This window comes from Coturnix japonica, chromosome 15 (assembly GCF_001577835.2).
Source record: "Coturnix japonica isolate 7356 chromosome 15, Coturnix japonica 2.1, whole genome shotgun sequence".
Classification (NCBI taxonomy): Eukaryota; Metazoa; Chordata; class Aves; order Galliformes; family Phasianidae; genus Coturnix; species Coturnix japonica.
The window spans coordinates 8,949,089-8,961,657 of record NC_029530.1 but is presented as its reverse complement, the minus strand read 5'-3'; the positions used below and the strand labels follow the sequence as shown (position 1 = coordinate 8,961,657).

The 12,569-nt window shown below is 51.6% G+C and overlaps 1 protein-coding gene across 4 annotated transcripts in view; it reads right to left on the bottom strand.

The window, feature by feature from the left end:
- Positions 1 to 12,569, bottom strand: part of AIFM3 (apoptosis inducing factor mitochondria associated 3) — a 23,026-nt gene extending 10,457 nt beyond the window's left edge. For 3 of the 4 annotated variants that reach the window (XM_015878283.2, XM_015878285.2, XM_015878287.2), the window contains exons 1-7: positions 12,082 to 12,569; positions 7,538 to 7,690; positions 3,775 to 3,988; positions 1,980 to 2,089; positions 1,474 to 1,583; positions 1,301 to 1,345; positions 609 to 705 (exon numbers count right to left, since the gene is read on the bottom strand). In XM_015878283.2, coding sequence (XP_015733769.1) covers positions 609 to 705; positions 1,301 to 1,345; positions 1,474 to 1,583; positions 1,980 to 2,089; positions 3,775 to 3,988; positions 7,538 to 7,568 — 607 coding nt within the window. In that variant the 5' untranslated portion in view covers positions 7,569 to 7,690; positions 12,082 to 12,569. Of the gene's footprint in view, positions 1 to 608; positions 706 to 1,300; positions 1,346 to 1,473; positions 1,584 to 1,979; positions 2,090 to 3,774; positions 3,989 to 7,537; positions 7,691 to 7,961; positions 8,189 to 12,081 lie in introns of those variants that run through there. The other variant, XM_015878284.2, reaches the window with a different exon arrangement.

The window sequence follows — 12,569 nt, the reverse complement described above, 5'->3', positions numbered from 1 at the left end:
GGTGTATTTCTGAGCCCAGCAGTGCAGTACAGCAGCGGGCAGCCTTCAGCAACCCAATGCAATGGACTGCGGTATTCTCTTCCCACCCGGCTAGTTTTGAGATCTCCTTTCCTGCTTACCAGAACAGACCTTGGCCTTTAGGAAGAGTTGTAAACTTAGCTGCTCAAGGCTGAGAAAGTTCTTTCAGCAACAACAACCACCACTTCTTGAGCAGCTTGGTTCAGAATTTGGATGACTGTTTACCCACAGCCATCCCATGCTCCCCAGAGAGCCCAACTGCCCTTGGGCAGTTATCAACAAACAGTATGGGTATAAGGAACAGAAAACATGCTTGAGATTGCAGCTCCTCTTTGACTTTCAAGTCCCTGGACTTCTAGAAATTGCAAAATGCATGTTGGTTTAGTATCCTGCTCTGCAAGCTGTGCAGCTTATCTACAATGCATCATGTCAGCACAACTACATGGGGTGCCTTCAGACTCCCTTCAGTTTGGAGTTCCACATTTGCTTATATGAGACATATTACTTAAGCCAGTCTGGATGTCCTGCTGTTCTGACACCCATGCTGGGAGGAGACACACATTACTGTCCCAGAGCATGCCACTTGATACCTGCACCAATGATCAGCACGTTGGTACTGCTCAGGTTGTAGTTGCTCAAGGAGATGCACTTTGCCATCATCTTTGTCCTCCTCTGTGTCTGAAGTGCCTATGCCACCAACCAGAAGAAGAGCAATCATTAGCAAGGCAGAAACTGGGGGCAACTTCTAACCAGGAAACACCCACATCCTTGAAACCAGTGAGGACCCCAAACCCATGCTCAACCAAATACCCTCCCATTACTTTGTGCACTACACTCCCTTCCCAGGTACAAAAGCAAAACATATCAATTGCTGTTGGCAAATTCATGCAGGGACAAAGCACTGGGAAAAAAGACAGGAAAAGCAGCAGGTCCACAGTAGTAGACCGTTGTATGATTCTGCAGTCAGCAGAGGAAATGGAAATGCAAAAGTTCTATCAGGAACTTCAGCCTGCACCTGAGCTCATAATGCCTTTAATATTCTAGGGAGCTGATGGACTATGTGACCTGCATTGCCACACCATGTTCAGATGCAGCTGATGAAGCCAAATGGCTGAGAGGAGAGGACTGCTGCTTGAGACTTTGGGTTTCCCCATTCTGGATGCTCACATATCCATCTGCTCAGACACTTCTTCCCCTGCCAGAGAGCCTAAAGAGCAGCATTCCCCCATAGGCACACAGAGCCAGCCTCTGGCTTTGCTTCTGGGGCTACTCTGCCTCTCACCTGCTTGCTCGCCCGGATGTACACCTTCTCCTTCTCGATCTTCACCTGAGGGTGACAAAGAGCAGCAGTTTGCAGGACAGGGAAGAGGTGTGAGGAGAACCCACAGGCCCATTCTGCCATGTGCTGGCCCCACACTTCCACAGAGGCAGTGCTGATAGGAACAAAGGTCTCACCTGGAACCTGGGCAGGCTGTCCAAGCCAGGAAAGTCCTCAATGTCACCAGTGCCAATGTTGAAGCAAGCCCCATGCCAGGGGCAACGGACTCTTCCTTTGGACAAAACCCCTGCACAAAGGACAGCAGAACAGTGGTGATACATCCCCTGCCTGCAGGGAGGGTTTCCATCTCCTGGGTTCTGCACTCAGGTCTATAAACCCAGCACCAGCCCAAGCAAGCTGTGCCTCGAAGCAGAGGATCCCTTAGAGCAAGCCTACTTGAAAACAGAACCTGATGCAACATGGAGTCTATAAACTGTCAGGAAATCACACATCCATAGCAACAGGGTTATTCCTTGTGTTTGCTCAGGCACTGCTGCCTTGGACTTTGGCTTTCCCTGCCCAAAGGAGCTGGTTTGTGGCAGGGTGAACTGCTGTCACCCCACTGAAACCACAGACATGTATTTGTGCTGCTGAAAGATTTACACCAGCCCAAAGATGGGATGAAGCTGAGCAAGAGACTGACCTTTAACCAGCGGGGCCCCATAGTGGGGGCATTTGTGTCCCATAGCATAGAACTCGCCACCTTCCTTGATCAGCAGTGCCTTCCCACAGCCCAAGTCCACCTCACGCATCCTGAGGAGAGGAGCACAGAGAGATGTTGGTAGAACTAATGTAATTCCCTCACCTCGTGCTGCAGCCCAGTCCCACTCTGCCCACCTCCCCCTTCCTCCAGCCCACCTGCCACTGGCTCTGGGTTGGTCACAGGTTTTGTCAGCCCTGCCCTAGGCAAAAGCACACCTTGCTTGCAAAACCAAAAAAGACACTGCAGTGCCCTCATCTACTGGATATGTGGTTAATTACATTATCACTGCTGGAAAGCAGCATTTCAGAACATCACCTAGGTTGGAAAAGACCTTCAAGATCATCAAGTCCAGTCATCAATCTTACCTAATGAATCCCAGCACCAAAACATGTCCCTTAGTACCACATCCACTCCTAAATGCCTTGAGATGGGGACCCTATTGCCTCTCTGGGCAGCCCAGTCCTCTGCCAGACCATCCTCTCCATGAAGAAATTCTTTACAACACCCAATCAGAACCTCCCCTTGGGCACTTCCTGGCATCCTATCAATTATCACCTAACGACCCCCTCCTGGTTTCAACCTCCATTCAGGTACTTGTTGACATCTCTCACTTGCCAGCCCTGGGATACCTCATGAAACCCACAGCAAAGTGCTGTGTAGGGGGGGGAAGCAGAGGGGCAGGGAGTTCTTTCTGCTTGCCCTGGGAGCCATCTGCCCCACCAGCTGGCAGCCCCACTCCCAAGCAGGACACTTGGCACAGGGATGTCCTTCAGTCAGCACAACTCACATTAGAGCAGTACAAGTCCTGCTGCATTCCTCAGCACTTCAGATAAATCCTGTGCTTCTCGTTAAATGACAACCATAACTTTGTCAGGAGATAAGATAAGTGAGAGAGTTTACAACTTACCCAAGGAACTGCATGATCTGAAAGAGGCAAAAACAAGAGCTGGCATCTCAAAGGTAATACACAGGAAGCTGCAAAGTCCCCACTGTGTGTTCAGTCCCAAAGACCCAGAGAGTGACCAGTGCCACACGGCTGTGCTGACCCCAAGGTGGGCACTCTGTTCTCTTGCCCTTGAAATCAGTAACCCTGAGTATCCCTCTGAGATCCAGAGGAGGAACGGACTCCTCTAGCCTCACCTATTGCTTATGAGCCATGGGACCTTCTCACACACCTCTACTTTGAGCTAGAAACTATTAGGAAAAAAAGGCCTTGCTTTAGCAGTTGCCTGTTTGACCATAGAGCTTTTTGCTACAGACAGGTAAGAAAAGGACTAAATGACCTTAGAGATCTTTCCCAACCTTAATGATTCTTGCACACTCCTCACTCTCAGCAACTTTTTGCTCTGTTGTACTGCACATTTCGAGGCAATGTATTTATCTAAGCCCTAGTTTTCCAACCTCCTTCTTGCAGCAGGGCACCAAAGCCTCTTTTAGGAGCACCCCAAACATGGCCAGCAGAAGTCGTCTCCATGGGCACCCAGCATCTCATGGCTGCAATAACCCCAGCAGCCATCAGGCTACAACTGCACCATGTAGAGCTCAGAATGGTGGGCTGACCCTCAATATCACATCACTGGTGTAAAGAGCAGTTGATGTCACTCACCTGTGATGGTATTTTACTAAGTCAAATTATTATCTCAAGAAACTGAGGAGCCAGGAGGAACGTTTGGTTTTGGCTCCAAGCTCTCTTCTGGGACTTTTAAAACTACCTATGAAGATTTTAGGCACTTACTGTCCGTTCTCCAGGTCCTTCACATGACACACAGATGCTTCCACTACGTCCTTTGGGTTGTGGTAGGGATTGCTGGCAATGGGATGCTCCTCAAGATGGTAATGCCGGGCGGTCCCATTGACTTTATAAACCAATGGGCTGGCTTTCCCGTTGGGTGACATCTCCTCCTTGCTCCTCTCCTTCTCAGGTATCACAACCTCAATTTTCACTTCAACTGCAGGAACAAACAGAAATCTTCATTAAAACAAAGCCTGGAGTTTTGCTGTCATTCTGCCTCTCCTTCCTCCTTTGGATTTCAAAAGGGGCTGGAAGATGTCAACAGAAATGATGTTTTTTGTTGTCTTGCATGGGAAGACAAAACATCTGATATCAAACTTAGCTTGGTTACCTAATTCCATTATTGCCCTGTTCTTTCTCAGCTGTGTACCTTTGCATGCATGAAGTAAATACTCTTGCAAGTAGGCATTAATCACTGGTGCAAAGCAATCCCTCTGTCACTCCTCCTGTCCTGTTTAGTGGAACATAGCTTCAGGCAGTTAAGTGTGAGCATGCCAAGGCCTCTAGGGCTCAGAGAGACTTCGTTTGTTGGTAGATAACATTAACTGAAGGAGAAAGCCAACACTGCATGGTGTATAAAACTGCTTCATTAGATGGCTTTAATAAGGAACTAGTATTAAAAATGCTCAACACTATTTCTGCATGGGGTTTTCAGCATAGAGAGAATCTTCAGCAAAAGCAAGAACTGTCTGGTTTATTTAGGTTTAAACTGTTTAACAGGTTTGACAATAAAAGCTCCCTTTGCCATAAATGCTAGCAGAAAGTCAAGGGATGGCTTCCCAGAAGAGACCAGAAAGCTGCTCTCCATAATAAGAATCCCTCATACCCATGCAGCAGCGTGGAGAGGTCCAGGAGAAGTGAAGAACATTAAAGGTCCTCAGGAGACAAGAAACACAAATTGCAAGGGTTCTCCTGGAAACACTGGATACAAGGGCCAGGGTGAGCTAATGAGAGCAGATGGGAAACATCTGTGATGAAACTGGGGGCCAGGAGAGGAGAAACAGGGCCTTGGTGGTGGGGACTGGGATAGGAAGTTCAGAGAGCCAGATCTCATCTCAGACCTCTCAGAGCCCATCCCAGACCTCTCAGATTCCATCCCATCACACACCTCCTAGATCCCTTCTCAGACCCCTCAGATTCCATCTCAGACCTCCCAGACCTCAACCCAGGCCACCCAGATCACATCCAGGCTGGTGCAAGAAGCTGTCAGACCTGCACTGAATGAGGAAGCTACTGCACCATGAGAAAGGACGATCTCAGGGCAATGAGATCACCCCTGGGAGTAGCAACACAGAGCTTTTGTGTGAGGCTAATCAGCTTACTTCAATGCAAATATCCACAATGGCCATTCATGGTACCAGCCATTTGGTCTTTCCTAGAGCACAACTCATTAAGAGCCTCAGAGCATCACTGAGGTGCCACCAAACCCCACAGAGCAGGGAGATGGTCACAGCATGTGCCTGAGAAACCAGGCTCTGACATCTCAAACCTGTCATTATCAGGTGACAGCTGTGAGCTTAAAAAATGCATTTCATGTCCACATCCATCAAGCAGGCATAAAATATCTCTTTATCTCCTAAGCACCCCTCGAGACTAAGGTCATTAATATTTATAATTAACACCAGGGGACATCTATAGTGAGCTGGGCATAATTGCCAGAGACCAAAGAGCTGTCCCAAGCACGTGGGAGAGTATTTCACTTTCCCAGTCTTGTAAATGTCACAGACAGGATGAGCTGCACAGAAGATAAAAGTTAAAACCCACAACCCAAAGAGGTTAAGGAAAGAGAATCGATGAGCAGATTCCAAGAGATGGAATATGTTGGGATGTTGTGGATACTGCGGGATGTGGTGTGATGTGAAGGGCTGTGGTAGGATGTGGTGGAACATGGTGGACGTGGTGGGACATAGTGGGATGTTGTGGGTTGTGGTGAATGTGGATGACACGGTGGACACATAATCACATCAAATGACATATGACATCGCAGGATGCGCTGGGATGTGGTGGACATGGCGCACGTTATGGGATGTGGTGGAATGTGGTGGATGAGGCAGGAAGTGGGACGCATGGTGGGACGTGGTGAGATGTGGTGGGATGTGGAAGGATGTGGTGGGACATTGTGGGTTGTAGTGAGTTGTGGTGGATGTGGTGGAGTTAGTGGATGTCATGGGATGTGATGGGATGTTGTAGACATGGTGGGACGTAGTGGGATGTGGTGAGACGTGGTGAGATGTAGTGGGATATGGTGTGATGTGGTGGGACACGGTGGGCACCTGGCTGCTGCCCTCTCATTTTAATGGCCTGCAACTCAAAACCATTCTCATTAAAAATGGTAGAGTTAATCCCAAAATTGTGAGATAAATGTGCCTGCTTCCACCCTGCCTCTCTAGGCATTAGCACCTCCCAGCAGCAAGGACAAGGGCAGGAAGGCACAGGAACAGCCTTGACATGCAGCCCCCACACCCTCACAAGCACCAACATAGTTATGCAGAGACTGGGAACCAAGCTCCGGAATGGAGTCTGGGGTCACACGACTGCAGCATTGGAGATAAGAGATTACGTCACTACTTGAACGCAAGCTCTGAATTAAATGCTGATATTTATATCAGTGCATGCAGTTGTTTGGTGCTGCGGGTCTCCTGCTCTGGTTTTCTGCCCATCAAAAGGTCTTTCTGGCATAGAGAAATGTGAGTGCAGCATGGAAAGCAAGCGTCACAAACAGGTTGTGAAACATTTGCCAGCACCATCAGCATCTGCAAATCCGTATCTGTTTATCTCAGTGCACTCGGAGGTTTTATAAGCACCGGGGTGAAGCATTGCAGTGTGTGCTAACAAGGGGCTGAGGAACTGCTGTCAAAACCTCCTGAAGGCTGCTAATCAGAAACAGAGCTGCAGAAGGAGTGTTCCATTACAGGGTGGCATTCTTAGAGCTTGCCCTGCTATGCAAATACAGCTTGACACAAAAATATGCAGCTCAGGAAATGCGCCCGCAGAGCGCTTTTATTCCTGCATCAGCCCAAGATTAAACACAATCTTGCTGATGGTATACAAAATAAAGCGGAGCTGCCAGCGGACTTTGTTGCAAGTTTATTCAATGGGGGCATTTATTCCTAGGTGTGCTCTGCCTTTTTAACAAGGAAGGCCAGAGTGGTTCCTCACTAGGGGAAGACTTACAGTGAGTGGGAGGATAGAAACTTGCCCACAGTGTGCAGTGCCGTGTTCCTTGGGCATTGTGATGACCACTGAAATAACCTCTGCACACAGCAGAAACCAACCTTACATTTTCTCTTTGTGTCTCAATAAAACCTGTGTGCCTGTGCCTTGCAAGGCCAGGATGGCCAGCTAGGGACACTTGATGGCTCACAGACATGACCCATATCACACCAACACCTCAGGCTGCCCAACAGTAGGAGCCCACCTGGCCCCAATAAGTGCTAAAGGAGTTTGTGGGGTGAGATAGGAGATGTCCCAGCAGCTTCTGGACGCATTGCATTGAATCAGGGCTGGGCACATGCCAGAACCTCCAACAGAACCTCCTGTGCCCCACACGGCCCCACAGCCCCACAGGACTCCAGCTGAAGGCAGAGCACAGGAATTCAGGGGATTAGCAGGCAGTAATCCTCCCTGCAGGAGCACAGAATTAACATTCCCCAGCGGTGCCCGTGGAGCTGCCGTTGACCTACATCCCCTCATCCTTCCATCTCACCTGGCTTGGGCTTGGAGAAGCATCCTCCCATGGTGAGCAGAGCAGCACCGTGCTGGGCACACAGCAGGGATGGTGGGCAGAGCAGCGAGTGGATGGGCACAGTCTAGCATGGCAGCCGCCCACTGGCACTGGGCCTCAGGCGTCCTTCAGCACCTGCATGGGGCAGAAAAAACTCTTCTGAAGTTTTAAATCACCAGCGTCACTTGGTTCATCTCCAGGCTTTAATAACTTTCTGAAGCCCTGCCTTTGGGAAGGCTAGAATTAACCATTTCCAAGAATGGCTGGGCTAGAAGGGACCTTACAGCCCCCAGCCCCAACCCCTGCCCTGGGCTGGCTGCCCCCACCAGACCAGGCTGCCCAGAGCTCATCCATGGCCTGGAGCAACACTGGAGATGGGGCACATCTGACGTTCCTATGGGCTCACCTCTCAAGCCTGTGCAGGTCCCTGTGGATGAGCCAGGAATGTGCTATGAGACCTACATCCAGTCCTCAAAGAGCCATCAGGTTTGTGCAGAGCTCCCAGACAAGCTCATTTGCAGAGGGAATGGAACAGGGAAAAGCCAAGTCACTGAGTGGCAAGGGTGAGAGCATCCAAGGAGAGCAGCATGCCAACGCTTACGCAACAGTAAATGCCGAAAAATAAATAAATAAAAAGTCAAGAAAGGAGGCACAAAAATGCAGAAGATTTGGGAAAAATACAGCAGCAAAGTCACATGCAGTATCTGCTGTGCTGCTCTGTGGACCTTTGCCAAAACTCACAGGAAGAAATGGAAAACAGTTCTGTATGAGAGAGAGTCTCAGCTGTTGATGTCTCAGTGATATAGGCCAACAGTTTACTGTAAAGCAATAAAAGATACCATGCAAAGATTCCCAACCCTGCAGAGATGCCAATGCACAGCCCAAGGCTGCAGGACTCCTTTCCAGCCGGTCTGGCTGGTTTCTGAGGGGCTCGTAGGGTGCCTGCCCATGAGTATCGGCCATTTGAATGAAGTGAATGCTTTGTTTGAGCCTTCAAGGCAGCAATCTGAAGCAATCCCCTTTGTAGTTCCCCTACTGATGGTCCCCAAGGGCCCTTTGGAGGGATGGGCTGTTCCTGGGCTGACCCTTGGGAGAGGATGGGAGGTTGATAGATGCCTGACGTGCCCATGGTCAGGGTCCTACAGCCATTCACAGCAAGCACCATGAGCACCATTTCAGCCCCACAAGCAACAGGGTGAAACTCCCATCTGGGAGCCCCACAGCCAAGTGCCATTGTAGAGACACAGGATCCTGGTTAGAAGGTCTCTGGATGTCAGGTCATCTCATGATCTCCCAATCTCTGAGCAATGCAAGGTAACCCTACTCTAAGCTTAAAACAGTGGACCTCGGTGAGGTCGGAAGTCCCACAAACACCTGGAGATCCCCATGGGTACCACACCTCTCAGACATCTATAAGCAGAAAAGGCCGAGATCCAATGGATGACAAAGAACATGGATATCCACTCATGGCAGCTGGAGGCCATCCCAGGTGCCTCATCCACACCCCTTCCACCAGATGTAGAGCTCCTAAGAAATGGGAAGTCAAGACGTTCAAAGTGATACCAGCACCAAGACAATCTCACAACACCCACTGGTCAGATGCAGAGCCTGGGAAAGATCTTTTGCTCTCAGGTCTATCACTTCTGGAGTACTTTGCCACTCTCCATGGCTCTGAGCACGGCCCCTCACCTGGCTGAGCCATTTCAGGTCAATGATTCCCTGCTTTGCAGAACCAACAATCCAGCTGTGCCCTTGATCCCTCAAGCACTATTCCCTGTGGCAGTTTTGTTTATCTAGCTCTCAATCACTTGTAGCACAGATATTCACAGGGAATGTCCTGGAGCTCCAAGCTCAACAGGAGATGCTATTTTTTAACTGCCTCTGCATAAAATAAGATTGTCTTTTTATTGCATTTCTGTCCCGTTGTTTGCAAACAAACCCCTGTTTCTGACTCAAGGACTGCAAAGTCCTGCACCTGGGCTGGGGCAATCCCAAACACACATACAGGTGAAGAAGAACTTGATGGTGTTGGCTAATGAAAAGCTGAATGTAAGCCTACAATGCCCATTTGCAGCCCAGAAAGCCAACTGCATCCTGGGTTGCAGCAAAAGAAGCATGGCCAGCAGGATGATGGAGGTGATTGTCCCCCTCTAGTCTGCCCTTCTATGACCCAGTCTGGAGAGCTGCATTCTGCTCTGGGCCTCCAGCACAAGAAAAAATGGACAAGAAGGACCTGCTGGATGAGTCCAGGGGTGAGGTTTGCCATCCCCTCCCTGCAGCTGGGAATCCAGGATGAATCTGTCCTCAGTCCCAAAACTGTCGGCTCTAAAGTGCAAACAGGACCATGTGCCTTTGCTAGGGAGAGAGATTTGGGTTTGCAGACTGTGCTCAGGGCACCTGATGGCACCATCTCCACTTGCAGGAAAGAGCTGGCTCTGGCTCTGGTCCCTGCTGTGGAAAAAAACAATCCTTGATCCCAAAGCTCTCCATATCTACTGCAGAGTTCCTTCCTTGCCAGCTCTCTGTATGTGCACAATATTGTCTTTCACACAGAGCACAGTGGGAACCGCTGAGCAGCTCCAGCAGGAGACTTGTTATGGGCACACCCTGCAAACAGAATGGAGCACAACCCCACCATGGTGGTGACCTCCACTGCATCCCATCCCATCCCATCCCATCCCATCCCATCCCATCCCATCCCATCCCATCCCATCCCATCCCATCCCACTGGCTGTGTCCTGGGGCACAGAGCATTTCTGCTGCAAACAGAGAATATAGGGACAATGGAGGAGGCAGGAACACATCCCTCTCATGCCACAGGCTGAGAGCAGAGCCAAGTGCTGGGCTTCCCTACGAAGCTCAGTGCCAAAAGCCCCCAGACCTGCTGGCAGCCCTCTGCTTGCTGAGTTCTGGACATCACTGCTCTCCAACTAAGCCAGCTTCACAGATCCAGTATATGACACCAGAGGGACCATCTGCTCTCACGTGAGCCAGAGCTGCACAGTGGTCACCCCACTCTGACAGACCCCCCCCCCTGCCTGGTGTAGCAACGCTAACACTCCTCTGAGCTGAAAAGTCTCAGGGCTGGCTCTTGGCTCCATCTCCAGAATAACACAGGCAGTGCTGCCAAGGAAAGCAGAACTCTCCTCTGAGGGCATTACTTCAACACAGCCCAGGTGTGGACAGAGCCTCGGGGGTCCCAAGGCACTCCCAGCACCCCACACTGTGCATGACATGTTGTCAGCCCAAGCCCTGACCCGGGGACAGTGTAGGGGTTGGAAAGAGCCACCAGGAGGACAGCAGAGTCCCACAGAGCAGAGCTGGGACAGCGTTTTTAGAGCAGGTCAAAACTTGGGCTTCTGAGACAGCCCGAGGGTGAAAACAGATGGATCTCCATCCTGGATGTCAGGAAGCACTTCTTTCAGGAGCCGTGCTACCCAGGATGCACGCACTCACATAGAGCAGCCCTACAGCACAACTGGGGAGGGAAATGCCCACGTCTGTGCCACGGGTCCCATCCCATCTCCAGGATGCTGCACCCGAAACCATCACACTGCAACGCACAGCCTGGTGCACAAACTGGGAGGGATCCCCATCCCACTGCACATCACCAGCTGCAAAGCTGCCACAAACGTGCCCTGCTGGCTCCAGGAGGAGTGCGGCAGCAATGTCAGGCTGCAATTAGCCACTACTGTTCCACCGGCTGCTGCTTCAGCAGTTTAGAGGCTCCAGGTTAAAGGCTCATTCAGCAGCGTTCTCATCGCCACCGCTCCAACGTGTCCTCTGCAAGCTGGATGGAAAATGTTCTGACATTAATAATTAAACAAGAGATTTGGTCCAGATCTCAAAGGTGCTCCCATAAATGCTAAAATGCTGAAAAGCAGCGCAGGTTGTGTGTGGGCTGCTGGATGCACAACTTCAGGTGTCTCACAACGAAAAGAGGTTCCAGTGCTGTGTTAGAGGGAAGTCCTGCTTGCCACCATCACCATTTCACCACTGCACAAGGGACAAGCGTATTTGCTACCGAAGCAGTGCAGGAGTTCATCACGGGAGCTTTTTCCAAGCCTGACAGCCAAGCACAACACCTCCACATTTCTACTTCCACGCATCACCCTGGGAATGTGACGTTCACTTCCAGAGGGGACCGCACGTCTCCCCGCTCCCCCCATTCTCTCACCCAGAGGCACATCACACCCGCACGCACAGACCGCACCGCTCGCACCTTGCCGGCCCCACCGCGGCTGTGCGCCCAGCTGGGCTGCGCTCCCCGAATAGGAACGAACAAACTTGCAGGGTACGCTGAACGTTCTGCTGTTCCAGCTCTGACAAACGCAGCTTTCTTCCCGCATCACCGCGGCCCGCTTGCTTGGTGCTATCACACCCCGTGCGCTCGCTGCGGTTCCGAACCACCCGCGGTGCTCCCGCAAAGCCGGTACCGGGACCCGGACACAGAGCGGTACCGGCAGCCCGGTACCCCCCGTTTTCCCCGCGGGATGCTCCTCCCGGAGCCGCAGCCCCGCACTCACCTGGGCAGCTCCCGGCTCGGCACCGCGACACCGCGGCATCGCGGCGGCAGGAGGGAGCGCGGCCGCCCCCGGGCGGGTCGGGGCGGGTCGGGGCGGGTCGGAGCTCCGCTACCTGCGGGCACCGAGCGGAGCGGAGCGGTGCGGAGCGGCTCGGCCGGGCACCATGGCACGGAGCGGGCAGTGCGCATGCACCGGCGGAGGAGATGCGGGAGGGTGCGGGTGTCCGTCTGTCCGCAGGAACGGGTGACAGCGACAGGGAACGGCGCGGAGCCGCGTAACGGGAGGGTCAGTGGTGGGGTAGGGAATGGTTCTGCCCCAGAGGGAGGTGGGCATGGAACTGCTCCCATGGGCTGCGGGAGCAGGGAGCGTTTGGACGATGCTGGTAGATATCGGGTCTGGGTGGTCCTAATGTGAAGCCAGGAGTTGGACTCTGTGATGGACTCTTTAGCAGGGTCTGTTGTGATAGGACAAGGGGAAATGGTTTCAAA